This window comes from Mesoplodon mirus, assembly GCF_964341445.2.
Source record: "Mesoplodon mirus genome assembly, chromosome: 3".
NCBI classification, from domain to species: domain Eukaryota; kingdom Metazoa; phylum Chordata; class Mammalia; order Artiodactyla; family Ziphiidae; genus Mesoplodon; species Mesoplodon mirus.
This window is the reverse complement of record NC_138978.1, coordinates 29,460,063-29,483,144: the sequence shown is the minus strand read 5'-3', so window position 1 is coordinate 29,483,144 and position 23,082 is coordinate 29,460,063. Positions and strand designations below refer to the sequence as shown.

General features: G+C 53.2%; 1 protein-coding gene across 2 annotated transcripts in view; it reads left to right on the top strand.

Annotated features, from left to right (window-relative positions):
• The first annotated feature begins 514 nt into the window (after window positions 1-514).
• Window positions 515-23,082, top strand: part of TRIM62 (tripartite motif containing 62) — a 35,802-nt gene continuing 13,234 nt past the window's right edge. The window contains exons 1-5 of one of the 2 annotated variants that reach the window (XM_082614025.1): window positions 515-811; window positions 1,255-1,779; window positions 15,883-15,978; window positions 20,653-20,909; window positions 21,751-21,866. In XM_082614025.1, coding sequence (XP_082470151.1) covers window positions 1,372-1,779; window positions 15,883-15,978; window positions 20,653-20,909; window positions 21,751-21,866 — 877 coding nt within the window. In that variant the 5' untranslated portion in view covers window positions 515-811; window positions 1,255-1,371. Of the gene's footprint in view, window positions 818-1,254; window positions 1,780-15,882; window positions 15,979-20,652; window positions 20,910-21,750; window positions 21,867-23,082 lie in introns of both variants that reach the window. The other variant, XM_082614026.1, reaches the window with a different exon arrangement.

The following is a 23,082-nucleotide window of genomic DNA, read 5'->3' as shown; positions in this document are numbered from 1 at the left end:
TCCCCAAATGTGCCTCCGCTTTCACGCCGCCATGCTCTTGCACATGCTGCCTCCTCTGCCTAGAAACCCCTTATCCCCTCTCCATCTGGCATACAAGTCAAGGTCTCCTATGACTCTTCCTCCCTCTCTCCTGCTCCCTCCTCCCCCTTCTACCTCCACCGCCAGGCACACAATATAGCACTCCAGAAATGTCTGCTGAGCGGACACAACTCCTTGGGTCAGACATTAGTCAGGGCCAGGGCTCTCCAACTTCTCCAGCTAGCACTCCTTAAGAAAGTGAAGAGGAAATGGGACCCCAGGGCTTCGGAGTGTGAGGGACTTGAAATTGCTCTAAGCAAGCAGGGTATTTCTCGAGTTTTACCTTTATATTTTATGCAAAAGTTGTATTCTATGCAGATTAAACAACATATCCGTGTTTGTTTTAATACAAAATATTTTTTCCCAAATCTTCACATGGATGATCCAACAAGATATGCCTCCTTTATTCGTTATCCTCTCAAATTAGCTGTTCCCCAGCCCCCATGCGCCGCAGGGACCCCAAGCGAGACCTGGATGTTGTTCCAAGTGCACACCCTGAAGGAACAGCTGGGTTTCGCACCCCCGGGAGCTGGAGAATGGTGGGGGCGGGGAGGGGGGGTCAGCTGGCTGCAGGCCGGACCACGCCCCTCCTCTCCCCCGCCCGCCGCGGGGGCGGAGTCACTGAGGCCCCGCCCTCGGGGGCGGGGAGGGAGCCACCTCCGCCGGCTACTCAGGCTCGGCTGGTTCCGGGTTGAGAGGCTGCGCTCGGACCGGAGCAGTGGCCGCTGAGCCGGTAGGGGTAAGGGGCCGCGCGGGGCCGGGTCTTGGGGCCGGGATCGGGCAGCTGAGCGTGCTCACAGCCCTCCTCTCCTCTGCCAGGCACAGCCGAGGTGAGGCTCTGCCTGGCTTCCCCTCCCCCTGAACTCCCCATCCCCAGCTTCTCCCCCTCCCCCCACCGCACCCATACCGGTATTACAGCCCCCCAAGGCCTCCGCCCCCCTCCTAGATCCCCTTCTCCCAGCACACATCCCTTCTGACTGCCCCTTTCCCTAGAAGCTTCTTGCTAGGAGCACCTTCCCTCAGACACCCACGGCTCCCTCCCTCCAGCACCCATCGCTCCGGGTCACCCTCTGCCTCGAGACCACCTTCCTGGGCTCGCTTCCCGGGTAGTCTCTACCCCACACCTCTTACTCGCGTTACCCGACTCCCAGACAGCACCCATTCCTTCTCCTGTAGGTCCTGCTTCTCCGGGCCTGCTCCCCGCACCCATCCCTAGGTGCTGCCCCCGACAGCGTCGCGCTCTCCAGCCGGCCCCCTGCATCTCTGGGGACCCTCTCCGCCGTCCCCGGCGCCATGGCGTGCAGCCTCAAGGACGAGCTGCTCTGCTCTATCTGTCTGAGCATCTACCAGGACCCGGTGAGTCTGGGCTGCGAGCACTACTTCTGCCGCCGCTGCATCACCGAGCACTGGGTGAGGCAGGAGGCTCAGGGCGCCCGCGACTGCCCCGAGTGCCGGCGCACGTTTGCCGAGCCCGCGCTCGCGCCCAGCCTCAAGCTGGCCAACATCGTGGAGCGCTACAGCGCCTTCCCGCTGGACGCCATCCTCAGTGCACGCCGTGCCGCGCGACCCTGCCAGGCACACGACAAGGTCAAGCTCTTCTGCCTCACGGACCGCGCGCTGCTCTGCTTTTTCTGCGATGAACCCGCGCTGCACGAGCAGCACCAGGTCACGGGCATCGATGACGCCTTCGAAGAGTTGCAGGTGAGCCGCTTGGCGGGCCTGGGGCGGGGGCGGGGCCGGCCCGGGGGCGGGGTCAGGGTTGGACCGCAGGCAGGGCCCAGTCAGAATTGCCATGGGGCGGGGCCGCCGGCAGGGTCAGGGCCCTATCAGAATTAGGACGGGGCGGGGCCGAGGCGAGGAGGCGGTGTTGAGGGTGGGGCCTTGGTCCGTGCTCACCAGGCGGGGTCTCAGAGAGACCTGAAGTGGGGGGTGGGTGGGTCCATAGTTGGGGAGAGATCACCAATGGAGTGGAACTGCAGGGACAGATGAGATCAGAGCTGAACCAGGTACCGCCTGGACAAGGTTAGGGACGGAGCTGAATCAGAGCTGGGCAAGGGCAGGGCCACTGTAAGGGTCATGGGGCTAGACCTGGAGACAGGACCCACGTAAGAAGGGTTCAGGACTGAGTTGGAGACAAAGACATAGATGGGGAATGCGACAAAGTCGGGGCTAGACAGGAGGTGGGGCCGCCATCCGAGGATGAGTCTGGACTACACGGAGTAGCTGAGCTACAGGCTTTGGGGCATGCTGACCTGGGGTTCAATCAGGTATGCAGCAGGGCCTGGGGAGCAGTACCTGGGCTAGATCGCTCTGGGCAGGTCAGGGTTAAATCTAAGAGAGGGTCTAAATGAGTGTCAGCAAACTACTGAGAGAGCAGGTTTGGGGGCCAAGGGCTAGGCCAAGGTGTATGAGGGGCTAAGGCTGGGATCAAGTTCAGATACTGTAAAGACCATCCTGGGTTTAAATCACAGTAGAGGCCAGGTTGAGAGTGAGGACAGGACTTAAAGACTCCAGATTTGGAGAATAAGGCCCGAAGGTGAGGTGATTCAAGAAAAGCGAGGGGGCTTCCCTGGTGGCGCAGTGGTTGAGAGTCCGCCTGCCGATGCAGGGGACACGGGTTCGTGCCCCCGTCCGGGAAGATCCCGCATGCCGCGGAGTGGCTGGGCCCGTGAGCCATGGCTGCTGAGCCTGCGCGTCCGGAGCCTGTGCTCCGCAGCGGGAGAGGCCACGACAGGGAGAGGCCACGACAGTGAGAGGCCCGCTTACCGCAAAAAAAAAAAAGAAAAGAAAAGCGAGGGAGGTGGACCTCTAGAAGTCTCCAGGGACTTTTGGTGACCTCCTTAGCTCTGTCACCCGCATCAGGACCTTGAGGACTAAATGAAACAGTACATGCAGGGTAACCTGAACATAGTCAGCCTAGGACTGTAATTGGTCTCCCTTAAGCCTTCCGGTCCTCACGGACTAACTCCTACTCAACTCTCAAAGCCCTGCTCAAATGCCTTCTCTGTGTAAGCCTTCTCTAAGCTCCACTGGCCAAAACAATAGCATTAGAGCTGCATCTTCCCAATCTCTATTAATAAGTATAATGTTTTTTAAAAAAAACAGTGTTCCAAGATTAGCTATATTTGGGAAATATAGTATATTCTCTATACCCTCCTTGGAGGATTCTCAATGTACATTTGTATATTAAAGGCTTGGAGAAATCTTGTAGCAAAGAAACCCATTTTGCTGTGTTTAATAAAATGATTCCCAAGGTTATTTGAGCCTGGAATCTTTTTCTCAAGCTAAACCATTTAAATCTAGCAGCCCCGTGTATTTGGCCTTGGGATACCAGGCTAGCACACAGTCCCCAAGAGAAGTCTCTTAGTCATCATATCTATGGCCCCAAAGCCTGCCACAAGGCCTGGCCCACAGTGAACATCAGTAAAGGCTGAATGAATGACTAGTCCTGACCTGAGCTGGCCCAGGCTGTGGAGCCTTCGGAAGAAGAAGGTTTTTTGACTCCTTAAGCAGGAGCTAAATAACTATTTTCCCTGTTGTAGGGGGTCACCCCCCCCTTATACATGAGTCTCTGTGAGCCAGCCTGCACCAGCAGATGCCCTGGCCCTAGGAGAAATGACTCCATGTTCACCTTACCCACTCCTTGCCCCTTTAATCCCCAACCACCACTGACTCCCTTCCAGTTTGGCTGTTTGAGGATGGAGAGCAAGAGTTGGGGGCTCTGGGAGCTTGTACAAGGTTGGCATTGACCGTCCACCCCCAGAGCCCCTTGTGCCAGGCACTGGTATCCCCATCTCCCCGTCTATGAAATCACATAAACAGGGAAGAGGAGAGAAGCTTGGACAGGACTAGGTGCAGGTCGTGAGTTTGAAGGGACTCTGTCTGAAACCATCTGCCCAATGTCTTCATTATGTAGATGTGGAGACTGAGGTCCAGAGAGATGATGTGACTTACCCAGAGCCACACTGCCAGACCGGCCAAGAAAGCTCAGCCTGACCCCGGCTGCATCCCACCCCTCCTGCTCACCCCCTCCTCTCCCTGTCTGACTTGCTAGCTGGAGAGAGCTCTGTGTTCCAAGGCTTGGTTCCCCTGTCTGCAAACCAGGAAATCCAAATTATTGTGTTGTGGTTTTTTTCAGTCCATTCCATGACCTGGGGCAGGCAGGAGAAATTGGACATATATTTTCCCCAAACGTTATTGAAACGCTGTCATTCTTGGGTGAAAAGAAAAAGAGGACTGCCACTCACTTACCCTCTAGTGTACTGTCCTGGGGTCAGTCACACTTGGGTTCCAAACCTTTCTTTAGCACTGTCTATGTAATCAGCACATGTCTTCATGGAAGCCTTGATGCTCTCGCCTGTAAACCAGGGTCAGGATGATTCTTTCCTACCAGGATTTTCATGAGGCTGACCTGAGATGAACCTGCTATTGAGATGCCTGGCACTTGGTAGGGGCTGGATCAGCAAGTGCTCCCATTCTTTCTCCTTCTACCTCTGAGAACTCATGTGCCCAGCTGGGCAAATGCCCAGACCTGCCTCTCACCTGAGCAGGAGGCCTTGCTTTGGTGCCTCCTTTGGGCTTGGCAAGAAAGTAGCAGAGAAACATGCCTCCCACTGGAGAAGTAAGCTCCTGGGTGAGGTTCAAGCCACTCCCCACCCTCACCATCCCACCCCCTCTCTTCATGGGGAAGTGGGGCTCATTAGCTAGTTATGCACTGGAAATGAGGCTGAGCCTGCCCATCACACCCCTTCCTCTCCCAGCAGCTGGTGGTTTGTCCCCAGGGCTCCTGGAGCCTGGGCTTGGACCCCTCTCCTGGAGAATAACAGACTCAGAGCCGGCAGGGCCTTGGAGATAGCCTGATGCAAACTTCATTTGACAGATGGGGAAATGCCCTGGGGTGGGGGGGACCTTTCCCAAGGCCTTGAGGCCAGAGGAGTCTCCTCACACCCTGCTGCTTAGCAGTTGGCCTGGAGCTTTTTTCATTTATTATAAATCCTGGAGGCAGCAGAGTGGAAAGGTTAAAGGCTCTGGCTTTGTATTCAGGCAGCTCGAATCTTGCACTCCTGTTTCTGGCTGTGTGACCTTTGGGAAGTTCCTTATCATCTCTGAGCCTCAGGTCCCTCGTTCACAGCATGGGAATAATGGGGTTGAATTAAGTAAGATGACATTTGCAAGAACTTGGTACAGAACTTGACACATAGTAAGCACTCGATAAATGACAGCTCTAGTATGTTACATCATATTTGGCACTATTGACATTTGGGGCCAGATAAGTCTTTGTTATGCAAGGCAATCCTATGCATCGTAGGATGTTTAGCAGCATCCCTGGCCTCCACCCACTGGATGCCAGTAGCACCACCCACCCCAAGCTCTGACAACCAAGAATGTCTCCAGGCTTCATCAAATGTCCTCTAGGGTCAAAATCACCCCTGGCTGAGAACCCAGGCCTACAGAAGTCCTACTCAGCTTTCCAGGCTCAGCGCAGATATCACTTCCTTCATGAAGCTTTCCCTGACCTGCCAGGCAGAATCGCTTTGTACCCCAGATTCCAATACTGGGGTCAGATCCTGGCATCGTCACTGATAATCTGTGTGTCCTTGGTCAGATCACTTCACTTCTCTAAGCCTCCACCTGCTCGTCTAGAACATGGGGATAACATGACCTTCCTGGGACAGATGTTGTAGGGGTTAGGAAGGCTGTATCAAAAGTGCCTGATGCTGTGCCTGGCACACAGTAGCACACGACAATTTTTAAATATCTTTATTTTTTCTGATTATAAAATTAACATAATAAACAGAGCTATATAATGTAAAAGTTAAAATCCCCCCATAATTCTACCCCTTGGAAAAACATGGTCTTTTTCTTAAAGATTTGCTTTCTAGTTCTACAGAATTTTTGTTGTGTAAATGGCCTGTGAGCATGTCTTGTGTGTGTGTGTGAGTGTGTATGTGTGTGTGTGTGCATGTACCTTCCCTTTTTTTTCACTGCTGAGCACTGGACCATAGAGCAAAGAGGATGGAAGGAGCCCCATCTCAGAAGGGTTTGGGGGCTTCTCGGCCAATGCTTACTGAGCCCACTGCCTGGGACTATACTAAGCGCCTTTCTGGTATTGCCTCATTTAATCTTCATAACACCCTGTCGAGTGGGTACTGTAATTTATTCTTTTTACAGGTAAGAAAACAGAGGCTCAGAGGAATTCAGTGACTTGTTTGGTCACCCAGCTGGTAAATGGCAGGGCCAGGATTTGAAGCTTAGCTAACAGGCCACACATGGCCTCCGAGCTGCCTCTGAGGGCTGGGTGGTTGTCTCCCCCGCACGCTGCCTGTCTTTGTATTGTAAGTGTACTCAGCACAGGGTCAGGCTAAGGACACAGTCTGCCTGTGCCAGCTGATGCACCGAGGGCAGGTGCTGGATGGCATCTTGCTCAGGCATGGCATCCGGCTCTCTGGCCATCTCAGCTTCCTAACCTCCAGAGGAGGGATTGGATGCAGTCCCAGCCACCCTCTCCAGGTCTCATGTGACCACTGGAGCCCTTCCCAAGGCCTCCTTCACGCCAAGGGAGACAGCAGTGGATCAGCCTGGGATGGGAGCCCTGAGGAGTTGGGCAGGGGGATCCAGAGGCGCCGAGGCAGCCACACGGGGAAAGAACAGAGCTGGGGGACTGGATTCAAATCCTGGCGCTGGCTTCTCGCAGCTGAGTGGAAGGTGCTGCCTTCTCTGCACCCTTTCCCAACCTGGGAAGTGGAAATAAGAACAGAACTGTCCACTTAATGTATAAAGAGGGAGAGAGAGTTGCTGCCTATCCAGAGACAACTGATGCGAAGGCGCTTTATTTTGTACTGTGGACAGGGAGGCAGCCAGGTTGTCTGTGTCCTGGGGAAGTGGCCTCTGATGTTACTTTTCCCAAGAGAGGGCAGGATTTGTGTGCAAAGAACAGCCTCCATGGGGGCGAGGCTGGCAATGAGTCAGACCCTGGGCTGCTGTTAGCATCTCTACTTCCCTCTTCACAGGTGTCTGTCAGTCAGCAGCCAGGAAAGCCTGTTCATCCAGGACACCTTGGCTAAGCACAGGCCACGGTGTCAAAACTCAGAATTGAAGTTGGGGACCCAGGATGTTTATTTTCTAGAGAGAAAAGGATCTGGTAGGAAGTGACAACAGAAACAGTAACAACCCTAAAGAAAACAGTAGTCAGAGGGTATTGGACACTTGTTATGTGCCAGGTGCTGTTACGGGCATTGAATCCTCACAGCAGCCGTTTTCCCTTTCCCTACTGCCCCAGTGGGACTAGGATCAGCCCCATTTCACAGAAGAAGACGTTGAGGCTCAGTAACTTGCCGAAGGTCACACTGCAAGCAGGAGGCAGAGCTGGGATTCAGACTCGGGTCTGTCTGGCTCAGAACTCAACCTCCTCACCAAAACCCTAACTGCCTCAGGGAGCATCCAAATGGGGAGGGACCTCAGAAACCATCCACTTCCATCCTCTCCCCACTTTACAGATGGGGAAACTGACTTGCCCAAGGTTGGTCCAGAGCCCAGCTCCCTGGAATCTCAGTCCAGTGCTATTTTCACAGCATCATTTACCTTCCGGACCTTGAATTCTGCTTGAACACTGGGGCAGGTGTGGAGGATTTGGAGATGGTTCTATCTTGGATTCAGGGATTCATTCAATAATTTCTTCAGTCGACACTCCTGCTGTAGCTAACTGAGGGCCAGGTCCTGGGCCCAGGAGAGAGCAGGACAAGCTTGACCCTGCAGTGGTTCTTGGGGGATAGGCCCAGAAGCTGCAAGGTCATGTCCTAGGCTCCTTTGGCCATAAGTCAGCGTTGCCCAGGTCCCCCTGGAACTGACAACTGAGCTGAATCCTGAGAGCAGAGAAAGGAGACGTTACAGACAGAGGGAATAACAACATCCACAGCCCCACTGCCTGGGTGCAGAGAGTGCCAGGGGCAGGCACCCTTTCTCGTTTAATCCTCACAGCAGCCCTAGGAGGTGGGTCTCATTGCCCCCTTTTATACATAAGGAAACTGAGGCTCAGAAACTGTGCCTAAGATCACACACCCAATAAGTGTCGCTGAAGCTAGAACTCAGACTCAGATGATCTGAGTCAGCCAGGGGCAGGCATGGAGAGGAGCCAGTGGTTCCTTGTAGCTGCAGGGGAAGGGGTGGGAAAGGGAGGCTTGACCAGCTCATAAAGCGCCTTGAATGTGCCACCCCTGCCCAAGGAGCTTGGACTTGATCCTGGAGATTCGGGGGAGCCAGGAACAGGTTGGAGCAGGCGAGGCTGGCCTGGTCGGTGTGCATTGAGGGGCAGCGTGCAGGTGGGACAGGTGGGGGCTAGCCTGGAGGAGGGGGAGCAGCCATGAGGTGCTGCCTGCCAGAGACCGCGAGGCTCAGTGTGGACAGGGTTGGGGCTCAGAGGCAGAGAAGATGGATGAGAGTTCAGGTCTGTTGGAGGACCAGGACATCAGAGGGCTGCGAGTAGAAGAGAGATTGGGGGAAAGGAGAAAAGAGGCAAATTCAGTTTGCCGTATGAAGAGTTGGCGTCCCCTTGGGGCAGAGAGGGGAAGGGAAGGCGGTAACTGGGCACGGAGAACGGGAGGGGCCTTGAGCACCTACTGTGTGCCACGCCGTGCTGGGCCCTTCAAGGGTGTCCTCTCATTTAATCCTGATCGCACCCTCGCCAGTGGCTCCGGTCCTCATTTTATAGGTAAGGCTCTGAGAGGTGGACACTGAGAGGGGAGGAAATGATCTACCCAAGGGCACGCAGGCAGGATTCAAACCCAGGTTTTTCTGACGCCCAAGTTTATGCTATTTCCACTGGGCAGCACTGCTTAGTGACTGGGGGTCGGGGGGAGGGGGTGTTGGTCCCTGAAGCCAGGGGAGATGGCTTCCGGCAACAGCTTTTTCCTCTGGGCCGGGAGAGGGATGGCTTTGTAGGAGGGGAGGTCTGGCCTTTGGGACATGTGGGCCCTGGGTCTCTGTTCTCCCCCTCAGTGACTGCCCGAGTCCTGGCCTGTCCATGCCTGTGGGAGCCCCAGAGCCTCTCAGCTGACATATTTGCATAATTGTGTGCTTAGGTCTGCACCAGCCCTGACTCTGCCCTCTCTCCAGAGGGAGGGGTACAGAGCTATGAGTCTGCCCTCAGAAGGGCCCTCCTCCCATCCCTCATTCCTGCCCTGCCCCAGAGTTGATGGGGCCTGCTGAGTCCAGCTTCCCCAGGCTGACTTCCAACGCATCCTCCATCCCACCCACACTGCCCTCACCCCTGCTAGCCCCACTGGCCTCTCCAACTTGTGACTCCACCCACATACCTGGCTCCCGCCACCCCCAACTGCCCCCCACTTCCTGCACGCACCAGGTGTGCCCCTGTTGCTCCACCTGGAATGCTCTGGCCCCGCCCTGGAGACTTGAAGGGACCCTGCCCATCCATCCATCCATCCATCCATCTTCCCTGATCCTCTCATCAGAAATAAACTCTCTCCAAGAAACTCCCAGTTCTTAGTCCCTATTGCACATACAATTATTTATTTATTTTTTTAAAATTTTTTATTTTTGACTGCGTTGTGTCTTTGTTGCTGCCCGCAGGGTTTCTCTAGTTGTGGCGAGCAGGGGCTACTCTTCGTTGAGGTGCAGGGGCTTCTCACTGCGGTGGCTTCCCTTGTTGCGGAGCACATTGCGCGCCTAAGGCTCTAGGCGTGCGGGCTTCAGTAGTTGTGGCGCGCAGGCTTCAGTAGCTGTGGTGCTCAGGCTTCAGTAGTTGTGGCTCGCGGGCTCTAGAGTTCAGGCTCAGCAGTTGTGGTGCACAGGCTTAGTGGCTCCACGGCATGCGGGATCTTCCCGGACCAGGGCTCGATCCTGTGTCCCCTGCATTGGCAGGCAGGTCCTTAACCACTGCGCCACCAGGGAAGCCCTCACATACAATTATAATTATCGTGATGCTAATGACAATAACTACGAGTGACTGAGCATTTCCTGTGCCTCACTTCAGGTCAGGTATTAAGTCACCTAATCCTCACAGCAACCACAGAGCCAGCACTGTCATTAGCTGCACTTCACAGGTTTGGAAGCTGAGGTGGGAGGGAGGGTGTCACACACACAGCCGGCTTCCTGGTGTTCCCTCCACATTGTCCTGCTCTCCCTTATAGTCTACCTGTCTGCATTTCTGCCTCCCCTAGAACCTGCAGACTCGGAGCGGCTGGCACTCCGCCTGACCGTGGATGCCCAGACGTGATGGCTGTATTGAACTGAGCGGGAGGCAGAGAGGCCGAGCGGTTTCCAGCATGGATTTTGGAGTCACTCAGATCCCCACTTCTGACTCTTATGAGCTGTGTGATCTTAGGCAACCTGCCTGACCTCTCTGAGCCTCCATTTCCCTCTCTGTAAGACTGAGGTGATAAAGGCACTAACCTCATGAGAATTAGTGAGAATTAAGTAACATGAGAATTAAGTGACATGTGAGAATTAAGAGAATTAAGTGATGTTGTGAGAATTGTGAGAATTGTGAGAATTAAGTGACATGATGCCTGTGAAGTTCAAACCCAAACCATACCACCTCCAGACATGGTTCTGAGCCTCCGGCATGGCCAGTGTCCTTCCTCACAGTTAGCTCTATTGCTTAGGAGTTTATCAACAGCTTCCTGTTTCCTGTCGGTCTTTGCTGGGAGGAAATTTTCCAGTTGGTTCTCTGTAAAGCTGTGTGGCCATGGGCCACTCAGTCACTTTTCTTGGACCTCAGTTTCTTGTTCTAGAAATCCAGATTGTTGGACCAGATGGTCCCTGGGGCTCCTTCCTGCTCTGGCCATCTGAGGAGGAAAGGAGGGGCCAGGACATAGTGAACGGTGGGGACGTGGAGAAGTGACCCAGGAGCCTCATGGGGGACATGGTGACCTCTCTGTCTCCCGAGCAGCCAGTGTGGCCAGGCTCTCCACTGTGGTTGAACACTTCTTACTGTTATCTCATTTCACCCTCCCAACCCTAGGAGGTATTGTTATCCCCATTTCGCAGACGAGGGACTGGGGCACAGAGAGGTTAGGGTACCTGCCCAACGTCACAAAGCTAGGGGGTGGCAAAGCCAGTCTCCTAACCCAGGAAATCAGGTCTGGTCCCAGGCCTGGAAGGAGGGAAGGCAGAGGGGGTGACAAAGGGCAGGCTGCCTCCTAGTCTTGCTCTGTGGGTTCTAGGTTTTGTTTTTCCTAAGTTAGCTGTTCCCTCAGGCTCAGTAGCCCACCTGAGGAGAGCTGCCTCCCTGGGATCTCCTCCTACCCTTTTGGAGGTGAGCTCTGACCCAGCCCAGCCTCTTCTGTGGGCAGATTCATTCCTCAAACTCTGTGCCTGGCCCTGTCCTAGGTACTGATAGTGTGAAAATCTATCTGACATAGTCCCTGACCTAAGAGCCCATATCTCATGGAGAGGACTGACAGGTCACCTTGCTGTTAAAATACAGTGTGTGCCAGATAGTGTGAGGGAAGGCTCTGTACACAGAGGATTGTCTGAGGACAGAATGGAGTTTGGGGTATGGCTTCACAGTGGAGGTGATGTCTGATCTAGACCTTACGAGATGAGCATGAGCCTAACAAGTGGAGAAAACCATGTGGGTGAGCATTCCAGACAGAGGGAACAGCATGTGCAAAGGCCTGGCGGAGAGCACTGCAAGTTGTTTAGTGCATCTGGAGCAGCGCTGTCCAGTAGAATTTTCTGGGATAATGCAAGTGTTCTGCATCTGTGCTGATGCCGTAGCCACTGGTCACCTGGAGCTATTGAGCACTTGAAATGTGCAACCTGGTGCAACGGGTACAACCGAGGAACTGAATTTCAATTGTATTTCATTTAAATTCATTTGAATTTCAATAGCCGCATATGGCTAGTGACTACTGTATTGAATGGTACAGGTCTGGATGAAAAGAAAAGGCTGGAGACGCAAGAGGGAAGGGATATGGGAACAGATGTATATATGTATAACTGATTCACGTTGTTATAAAGCAGAAACTAATTTAAAAAAATGTTAAAAGGAAAAAAAAAAAAAGAAAGAAAAGGCTGGAGAAGAAATTTGGGGCCAGTAGTGAAGGGCCTTGAATGCCACACTCAGGCTTCCTGCCCTTCCTCCCAGACAATGTAGAAATCCTGCAGAGCGGCCCAGGGCGGAGAGGCAGGGACACATCTGTCCTGTCAAACGATTACCCCAGCTGCTCTGTGGGGCAGGGAGGAGCCTGGGGCCACAGTCCAGAAAAGAAGTGAGGAAAACTGAACCGGGGTGGTGGGTATAGAGAGGAGAGAACAAATTCCAGGGCAAGCTTGATGACTGATTGGATTGGGGGCGTGGGCCATGTCAAGGGTGACCCCCAGATTTCTGGCTTGGATGGCAGCGGGGGTGGGGGGGTGCCCTTCACTGTGATGGGGAATGTGGAGGAGGGGCAGTTTTGGGGTCCCGTACCACTATTCCAGCATCCACCGTGATGTGAGTGTCTATGTCCCTGTCTCCCCCCAGCCCATCTGCACACCTCCTGAGGCATCATGGGTTGGGACTCGTACCCCATCCCTCTCCCTGTCGCTGACACAGCAGCACGTGGGGCCCAAGGAGGCCTCATTCAGCACATGTTTGCGGAATGGACGAATGAGTGTTCCATTACTCCCGGGATCCCGTTGTTCCCTGGCCCTGAAAGCAGGGAGGAATTTGACCGTGTCCCTGGGGTGCCCTGAGTGATATGAGGAACATGGCCTCCAGGGCAGTTTTCTCGGAGACTCTGAAGAGCTGCCTGGGTGGCTGGGTCTATGAGGACTACCAAGGGGAAGGGTTGTAGCATTTGGTTCATCTCCTCAAAATCTGTGTCTCGAGCAGACTATGTCCCAAGCTGGACAGACCCCAGGCAGTCAGAGAGGAGTGGTCTTAGGTGAACACGATACGTCTGTTCCAGTGGCTCTGATGCACATGAATCTATTAGGAATGAGTTCCAGCTGTTAGTAATAGAGAGCTGCGCAGAGTAGCTGAAATTAAATAGGGGTGTATTTCTCTCCCATGTAACACAGGTCTATAGGACAGGACCCCAGGCAGTGGTGTGCCAGAGCCACACCTGAGTTCCTGAGAACTAGTTGTGCAAATCTCTTCCCAGCTCTGCATCTGGTGACCTCACATGGAGAGCTTCAAATTGGCTTTGGGGGGAACCTTTACACCAAGGAAATTGGCCAACACTATAAATTGGGGCTGTTTTTCTTTTTTCCAGAGGGCAAGCTTCCTAGCATATCACTGAGTGCAGTGATGGTGTGGCTACCCCATCAGGGACCCAGGCTGCATCTTCCTTCTATTTCTCTGGTTTCAGCCTGTCACATCCATCTTTCTGGCTGCCTTACAGCCTGAGATGGCTACCAGAGTTCCAGTCATTATGTCTATGTAAGCTCTCTGCTCTCACAAAACCAGCTATTCCAATTTTTCTATCTGACTCATATTTTCAAGGCTGGCTCCTCTTCATCCTTCAGCTGTCATCTCAGGTGTGACCTCCACAGAGAAGCCTTCCCTGATACACTACCTAAATTCGCCACCCATCCCATTCGGCTTTATTTTCTCTAGAGCATAGACCATAATGGGTAGCCCTCTGATTCTTTTATTATTTTCCTTGTTATTATCTGTCTTCCCCACTAGACTGGAAGATCCCTTTTAGTAGGGACTGCATCTATCTGGTTCTCTGCTGTGTCCCGAGTGCCTCAACAGTGCCTGGTACATCATAATTGCTCAATAAATACTTGTTGAGTGAATAAGGGATAGTAAACACAGATCATTTTGTTTTCTACATGTTTCCCTTAGTGTGTCATCATGACCATTTTCTCATGTTGCTATTTAGTCTGTAAAATTAGTTGGACTAGATGTTTTCTGAGGGCCCTCCCTGCTCTGACGAGATGAGTGGGCAGGAGGTGAGTGTGAACAGGGAAGTCAACTCCCTGGCATCACTCACAGCCCAGGCTGACTAGGGAGCCCGGGCCCTGCTCAGAGGCTGTTTCCATGGAAATTCACGCCCAAAGCAAACTTCCTTGAGCCCCATCTCAGTGCCAGGCCATTGATGGGTATGGGGGATATAGAGAGAAAACAGTAGGGAGGGCCTGCCCTGCATGGGGATGGATAACGGACAGCCAGAAGAACAACGAGCTGTGATACAATGGGCTAAAAGTCCAGAACTACTGGGGGCCACCAGCCTCCCTACCCCATTCATTCATTTGGCAAATACTTACTGAGGCCCTACTGTGTGCTGGACACTATTCTAAGCATTGGGGATGGAACAGTGGACAAGCCAGACAAGATTCTTGCCCTCATAAAACTCACACGCCAATGGAGGAGATGAACAGTAAACACAATGTCTAATAAATAAGCAAGATCATGGACAGCAGGAGGTGCTATGGAGACCACTAAACAGGAGGGTGGAAGGGATGCTGCTGTGCATGCGCTGGTCAGGCAAGACCTCTCCGAGGAGGCAGCATCTGAGTTGATACGTTAATGCTACAAAGGAATCACAGGGAGAAAATCTGAGAGTGAAGTGCACCAGGCAGAGGAAGCAGCAAGTGCAAAGTCATAAGACTGAAACAAGCCCAGCGTGAGGCACAGGAAGAAGACCGCTTTGGCTGGATGGGAGTGATGGGGGAAGGATGGTGGAGACAGAGGTGGGACTAGGGACAGGGGACTGAGGCACTTGCTTCAGGTGCAAAATTGAAGCAGGCGCCCAAAAACTCAGTAATCGAGATAATATCTAATGCAATTTTTTTTTTTTGCGGTACACGGGCCTCTCACTGTTGTGGCCTCTCCCGCCGCGGAGCACAGGCTCCAGATGCGCAGGCTCAGCGGCCATGGCTCACGGGCCCAGCCGCTCCGCAGCATGTGGGATCCTCCTGGACCGGGGCACGAACCCGTGTCCCCTGCATCGGCAGGCGGACTGTCAACCACTGCGCCACCAGGGAAGCCCTAATGCAATTTTTAAAAATCAAAATTAATGCCAAAACCCCCATGATGAACAAAATATCAAATTTTTAAATAAAGACAAGATGACTAGCAGTGTCATGCTGAGCCGTATAGGAACCAGATGCAAAGGAAAAACGAGTAATACCGGTCCTGTCCTTATTTAAAAATTTGACCTGTTGTCTATCATGGATTTTTGTTGTTGTTCATCATGGGTGTCATCACTATAGAAAACATGTCACCTGGTGTCATGATTATGGTTTCCAGAACCAGACTTCCTGAGTTCCATTTCTGGCACTACCCCTGCATGCTTAGCTGTATGCCTCGGGGCCAGTGTCTTGACCTCTCTGTACCAGTGTCTCCATCGGAAAAGGGGGCTGATAATAGTGCCTACCTCAGGGTTATTGAGAGGATTAAATGACAAGCCAAGGTCTAAGAACAGTGCCTAGCCCACCGGAAGCGCTCAGAGGATGTTGGCAGTCAGTCGTAGCCCTGGACAGCAGTACACCCTTGGTTCCTGCCAGAAGATTCTAAGCAAGGAGTCTTGGCCAGCAAATCAGGGTGGGTCAGAAAGTGTGTGGAGGTAGATTGGAAACAGGGAGACCAGAGCCCCTAGGATGGCCAGAGAGGAGGCTGTTGCAAGACTCCAGATGGAAGATGGGAACAGACTCTGGAGATACTTAGGAGACAGACTCTGTGGAACGTGGTGGTTGTTAAACTGTGAAGGGAGGCGGGTGCTGGGGCAGGAGACAGACGGGGCCAGGATAGCTTCCAGTGCCCGCAGTGGACGGGCCTGGGCTCTGCATCACCACGGAATACCCGGGCCGGATCTGGCCCGCGCCCCCATCCCGATCTTGTCTGTGTTCCAGAGGGAGCTGAAGGAGCAGCTTCAGGCCCTTCAGGACAGTGAGCGGGAGCACACGGAGGCGCTGCAGCTGCTCAAGAGACAGCTGGCAGAGACCAAGGTGAGCCCGGCCTGGACGTGGGGGCGGGGCTTCGTGGGGGCAGGACCAGTTGGGAAGTTGAGGGGCGTGGCCTTGGGCCTGCTGTGGGGGCGGGGCTTCGAGGGTCCAAACTCCAGGTGTTAGGCCGGGGCTTGGGGGTGGGGCGGAGGCTGGGGCTTCCCTGAAGGTAAATGGGGCGGGGACCCACTCCAAGATGACTGAGGGCAAGTGGGATCCTTTCTCTCTTCCTGCTTTGGGTGAAAGCTGAGGTGGGACCAGGGACCCTTTGGAAAACCCTGGCGTCCTGCGGGGCTGGAAGAATGTACCTAGTCTTTTTTTTTCTCCCGTTGCTAAACACACCCATTGCCCAAGGAGCCAATCCTGAGAATGTTCCTTCGAAGCCCTCCTGATGATTTGTGGCTCAGCCCTGGTATCAGCTCCCCTCTTCAACTCGGACTGTGGAGATATAGACTCTGAAAAGTAGCGTCAAACCCTGCAGGCTCTGGCCACAGTGGTTTGAAAAGAAAAGCCTTTTTTCTTGACCTGAGAGGAAAGCCCTGGGTTCTGATCCAGCCACTACCGTGCTGTGTGACTTTGGGTAAACTGCACACTTATCTGGGCCCCTAGTCTTCCCATCTGTGCTGTAGGGACTCTGCCAGGCTCCTTCCAGCCGTGATGTTCTAGATCCTAGCACACTTCCAAGGGGCTCCCTCCAAGTCCCCCACAGATACCTCTAACTGGGCAAGGCTTGCTCTGATTTCTGCTGTCCTTCTGGAACCAAGCACTGGGGACCCAGGCCTGGCTGCTAAGCTCTTGGGTGATTTCAGTGTGGCTCCACTCCATTTGCAGGAGTGCCACTGCCAGCAGCAGCTGGAGCAGAGCCTTAGGAATGCTCTGGGCCTCCAGAGGTCCCCCTGGGGCCTGGAGAGGCCATTGGAGATCCAGACCTGTGACCCAGCTTGGCCACCAACACACTGTGGGGTCTTAGGGAGGTCATGACGAACATTTCTTCAGAGAACACTCTGGAGTGCGTCCGGGCAGGACCCTCAGTGGGCATCAGATGGGAAGCAGTCACAGGACTCTGGCCTCTTTGCTTCTCCCAGCCTCATTTTCCCCACCTGCCTGGTGATCCCACACCTCTCAGGTGAAGAGAAGCAAATGGAAGCCTCTGTCTGTATGAGAGGGGAATATTATGGTCTGTTTCTTCTCCCCAGCATTCTGTTCTTCTCTCCACTCCCCACCCGCATTGTTTTTCTCCACTGACCTTTTCCTCCCCTGCCTTCCTGTCCATCTGTCTACCTCTCGGTTGTCCTCTGGGGCCACCTTCCCCTCCAGTTCCCCCAGCCCTGCTTCCTGTCTGGACTGGGATGTTTATACAAGAAATGCCTATGGATGCTTTGGAGGTCATATTTCACCTGGTGCCTGACTCGGCTTTCCTGTGGCGCCTGCCCCTCCAATGGCCCGGCCTGAGGGCCCGTCTGATCTCCCTCCCCCAGCCCAATGTTTTCCTTGGTCGGCCCTGACCGAGTGACGCATTCTTGGCAGGGTGTTGTTCTGAAATGGCCCCAGCTCTTCCAACCCCAGTGTGTTCCCAGGGATGTGGTGGGTCAGGATGGGAGCTGCTCTCCCAGTCGTGACTGAAGGGATTGGGAGTGGGGCGGGGCTGGCTCTGCCCTAGAAAAAACTAGAGTAAATGAGACACACCAGTTTAGCTGAAGCTTTTTCTGTGCTGGGAACTGTGTTTCCCATTCATTGTCTCGCCGAACTGCACAGAATGTCACCTCTATGACTGCAGGATTCCCCAGAACCTACACGGTGTCTAGCACACAGTAAATAGTTGTGGAACAAATGAGTGGGGAAAAAAGATACACCTTTTGAGGTAGGAATAGTTGTTGTCTCCATTTTATTGGCAAGGAAACTGAGGCCCAGAGAGGTTGAGGGACAGGCCTAAGGCCCCACAGCTAATAAGTAGCTAATTGAGACCTTACTGTCCAGTTCTGTCTGAGCCTAGTGCATATTCCAGCCTCACGCTGGAATGTCCTCAGCGAGATCTCTGGCTTTGTGGGCTGCAAGCCGGGTAGGCCTGGAGAACCCATCAGGGACATATTTCGGGCTCCTGGGGTGGCTGATGTTCCACTTCTGAGCTGCCCTCTCCCAGCCTCTTTCTCTCCTCTTGTCCTGGGGACACTGGGCCCCTACCTGAGAGAGAAGATGGAGTCTGCACCCACCTCTACAGAGCAATCTGGGGCAAGACCCCTCCCTCCTTTACCTCTCAAGCAGGTCCTGACCATCAGCCTTGTGCCAGGCTCTGGGATGCAGGGCTAAGGAAGATGGCATTCCTACCGGGAGGACCAGTAGTTCATCCACTACCGGTCCGTTAGTTCATCCACTAACTGGGAAGCCACATAAAATGTGGGGCAGTATATTCAGAATATTTACAAAATGCTCTGGGAACATTTAACTATTTAACTGCCTGGAAAAGTTAAGGAAGGTATCACAGAGAAGGTGGCTTTTGATCTGGGTCTTGCAGGATGAGTAGGAGTTTGTCAGTTGAATAAAGCATTTGCTGGGGGAGGGGTCCACTCTAGGCAGGTGGAATTACGATGCAGCAGCACTAGAGAGGTAAGCAGGGATCAGATTAAGGACTTTGGATTCCAGGCTAAGAAATTTAGCCTGTACTAGTCATCAAGGAGCCAAGAAGGGTCCCTAAAGACGAGATCGGCTGTGACCCAGTTTGCACGTTAGAAGGATCACTCTGGCAGCAAGTTTGTTGGCAAAGATGTGGAGTTGACACGTGGAACCAGTGAGTTGGTGGGACCCAGGGGCATGTGTGGAGGAGGCAGGTGGAGAGATGAATGTGGCGCTCAGGAGACATGTAAGACCTTCGAAATGGGCTTGGAAGCCATCCTCAAAGCGGTGGGAGTTGCAGGGTGTGAACAAAAGGAGCCAGCCTGGCCGAGTCCTCAGGAACAGGGGTGGCAGGGAGGGAGCAGCCACAGAGGTGTGAGGCAAACCAGAAATTTCTATGAGTAGAGGGTGGCCCTTGGGCCAAATGCTGCTGCAGATTCACCAAAGAGCAGCCGGAAGGGGTGGCCATGAGATCTGGGGCTCTTTGGAGGGCAGTGGCGGACGGTGCAGGGAGGGCAGGCCCCAGCTTCCCCACTGTGACCTGCCGATGCCACAGCCTTGGCCCTCCCTGGGTGAGGGCGCTCCGGGAGGCCACAGGCAGCCTGGCCCTTCATCCCCAGCCTCTCCGCCACCCCCTTTGTCTGCCCTGCGTGCTGGGTGGGCATGCGCAGGGAGGCTGGCCCACTGCCAGCAGCTCTTCCTGCCGCAGGCAGCCGGCAGCCACGACGACTGGGAGGGAACAGGCCCTAATTGAGCCTTTGTGGAGCCTCCCACAGAGCCCTGGGCACTGAACACAGCAGGGTCTCTGACTCCGTGAACTCCCAGCCAGGATCCTACAAAGTCAAATTGCAGAGGCAGGTCCCACACGCTGCTGCTGCAGCCGAGCCTCACTTGTGTACCCTGTGTCATCCTGCCTTGTGCTGTCCCCTCGGCCCGCTGCCCACACCCCCCACCTGACATCCTGCCCGTCCTTCAGGCCCCAGCTCAGAAGTCATCTCTCCACGAAGACTTCTAGGATGTGCCTGTTCCAGTGTTTTAATAACCAGGCTCTGGGTCTGCACCTCAAACAATACCATGCACTTTGTGAATGTTCCCTCACTTACCATAGCCCTGCAATGTCGTTGTATACCCTTTTCCCAGATAAGAAAACTAAGGTTCAGAGATATCAGGCAACTAAGGTTGCCACAGCTGGAGACCCAGAGCCACTGGGCACCAAAGCTGTGCCCTTTACCACTCAACCCCTCCTGGGCCTGGCAGTGCCCTTCGGGGCAGAGAGAAACACGGAAGTCCATGCTTATCTCCTGTGACGATGGCTTTAACCCCCCAGCTCTTGTTCCCTGGCCAGAGGGTCTCGGGGTGGCGGGACAGGGCAAGTGACCACCAAGCTTTGCCCAGCACGTTGCCATTTATAAAGCTCTTTAACATCTGTGATCTCGTCATCTTTGCTTGGGCCCCATGAGTGACTTTTTTAAAAATAAAAATTTAAGGGAATTCCCTGGCAGTCCAGTGGTTAGGACTCGACGCTTTCACTGCCGTGGGCCCAAGTTCGATCCCTGGTTGGGGAACTAAGATCCCACAAGCCATGTGGCGCAGCCAAATAAATAAATAAATAAAATTTTCACTCTCTCCCAGACTGAACTCAGCATCCTCTCCCTGCCCCCCATGTCTCCTGCCAGCTTCCCCATCCCTCCCACCCCCAAGCCAGAAATCTGGACATCATCCTTACACCTGTCTCTCCTGTACCCCTACAGCCAGCCAGTTGGTCACCAGGGTCAAAGAGGCTCTCCTATAAATGTCTTTCAAGCCGTGTCCATCTGCTGCTCCCCTAGTTCAAGCCTCATTGTCTCACCTGGACCATTTCATTGGTTTCCTAATGGAGAACAATTATCTGCTGTCCCTGCTATGCCAGTTCTCTCCTGCCACCATGCTTTTGCATGTGCCATCCCCTCACCGACATGCCTTTCCCACCCTTTCCTCTGTGCATGCCAAGATGCTCGGTTTCCTCCTCTCACCCAGGGATCACCCCATCCACTCTCCCTGACTGACCCCTGATGACTGTCTCCACAGTCTTCCACCAAAAGCCTGCGGACCACCATTGGGGAGGTCTTTGAGCGGCTGCACCGGCTGCTGCGGGAACGGCAGAAGGCCATGCTGGAGGAGCTAGAGGTAGACACGGCCCGCACACTGACTGACATCGAGCAGAAAGTCCAGCGCTACAGCCAGCAGCTGCGCAAGGTGCAGGAGGGGGCCCAGATCCTGCAGGAGCGGCTGGCTGAAACTGACCGGCACACCTTCCTGGCCGGGGTGGCCTCGCTGTCTGAGCGGTAAGTACCCGCCTGCTGTGGGTCTTCTCCAGGGTGTGTCCCCTCCCTGGCCCTTGTGGGATGCTGGGATTGGAGGCAGATAGGGTGGTTAGCAGAGAATTCATTCATTCAAATCTCCATCAAATACACAGGACATCTGCTATGTGCCAGAGCCTAGGGTAAAAGCTTTATGTATTCATATTATTTTATATATAATACTTATAATCATATAGGATATTACTTGTTTTATGTGCTTTATATTATATTACAAATATGTGTTTTATATTATCTATTATATTATTTATAATAACGTTGATATTATATATAATAAATAATAATATGTAAATTATTATAATCCTAATAGCCCCTTGGAGGTAGTTACCACTGCCAGCCCCATTTCACACATGTAGAAAATGAGACACAAAGAAGCTATAGCAATTGGCCAAGGCCCTTCGTCTAGTATGTGGGGGAGCCAGGATTCAAGCCCAGGTCTCTCTCGTTCCATACCTGCCTTTAATAATAATAACACTTAATTATTGGTTCGTTAATGACCAATACTGATAGCTAACATCATGTATTCAGTGTTGACCTTGAGCCAAGTACCATGCTAAGCATTTTACATACATTATGCCATGTAATCCTCACAAGCCTAGGAAGAAGGTGTTATCATAGTACCCATTTTAAAGATGAGGAAACTGAGGGCAATAGCTAGAGAATTAGGAAGTGGCACAAGCAGGCACTTGAGTCGGCACTTGGGTCCAGCAGACTTCCCACACATGACCTCGCCCTATGCCAGCTGCCCTGAGGTGCTGGGACAGGAATCCAGCCCCCAATGTGGCCTGCTCTCTTGCTCTCCTTCCAGGCTCAAAGGGAAAATCCATGAGACCAATCTGACCTACGAAGACTTCCCAACCTCCAAGTACACAGGCCCCCTGCAGTACACCATCTGGAAGTCCCTGTTCCAGGACATCCACCCAGGTAAGGCCCTTCCTGCCACTCTCCAGTAGGGCTCAGGAAGAGGCAAGGATTATCATGGGTTGGAGCTAGATGGGGCTAGAAGGGGCCCACCCCTTGCTCTACACATGACATGGGTGCAGGGCAGAGGGATGAGAAGAGTGCCTTGCTGAGCACCTACTATGTTCCAGGGCCTGTGCTGGGCACCAGCACAAGAGGAGGTAGGTTCTACTAGTGTACCCATTCTCTAGATGAAGAGACTGAGGCCCTGGGTGGTTCACTCATTCACTCCATGAGTACAGGATATATCAAGCACCTACCTCACACCAGGCACTATTCTAGGTACTAGAGATATAGCAGTGAGCAAAACAGGCAAAAATCCCTACCCTCGTGCATCTTACTTACATCCTAGGGTGTGAGAGAGAAAGAAAACAAAATTAACTAAGTAAAATACATAGTTTTTTAGATAATGATAAAAGATAAGGAAAGGGGCTAAGGGATGTTGAGGTAGGATTGAACGTTTAGTAGGGGATCTAGTTAGAAGACCTCCTTGAGAAGGAAGCAGTAAAGACCTGAGGGAGGAAAGAGAAGAATGAGCCATGTAGGTATCTGAGGAAAGAGTGTTCCTGGCAGTGGGAATAGGAAGTGCAAAGGCCCTGAGGCAGGAGCAAGCCTGGCATGTTCAAGGGACAGTAAGGAGACTCGCGTGGCTGGAGTGGAATGAGTGAGAGGGAGGGTGGAGGTGAGGAGGTCAGGTCAGTAGCAGTAGCCAGACCATGAGAGCCTGGAGGCCCATATGAAAACCTTAAATTTTATGCTGAGTGAGATGGGAAGGTTTGGGGCAGTGAAGTGACATAAGCCGGCTTAAGTTTTTAAAGTATCCCTCTGGGTGCTGGGTTGAGAATAGACTGCAGGGGGTAAAGGGTGGAGGTTAGGAGACTACTGCAACAATGCAAGTGAGAGATGATGGTGGCCTGGAGCAGGGTGGTGGCAGTGGAGGTGGTGAGAAGTGATCAGATTTAGGATCTATTTTGAACAGAGAGCCAACAGGGTTTGCTAATGGATTGGATCTCAGGTGTGAGAAAAAAAATGACAAGGAAGACTACAACGATTTTGGCTGAGGTGACTGGGAAGATGAAGTTGTAATCATGTGAGGTTCGCGATGCCAGTTAGAAATCTCAGTGCAGACATGGAGAAGGTAGTGGGAATGACACGTCTGCAGTACGGGAGGAGGGTCAAG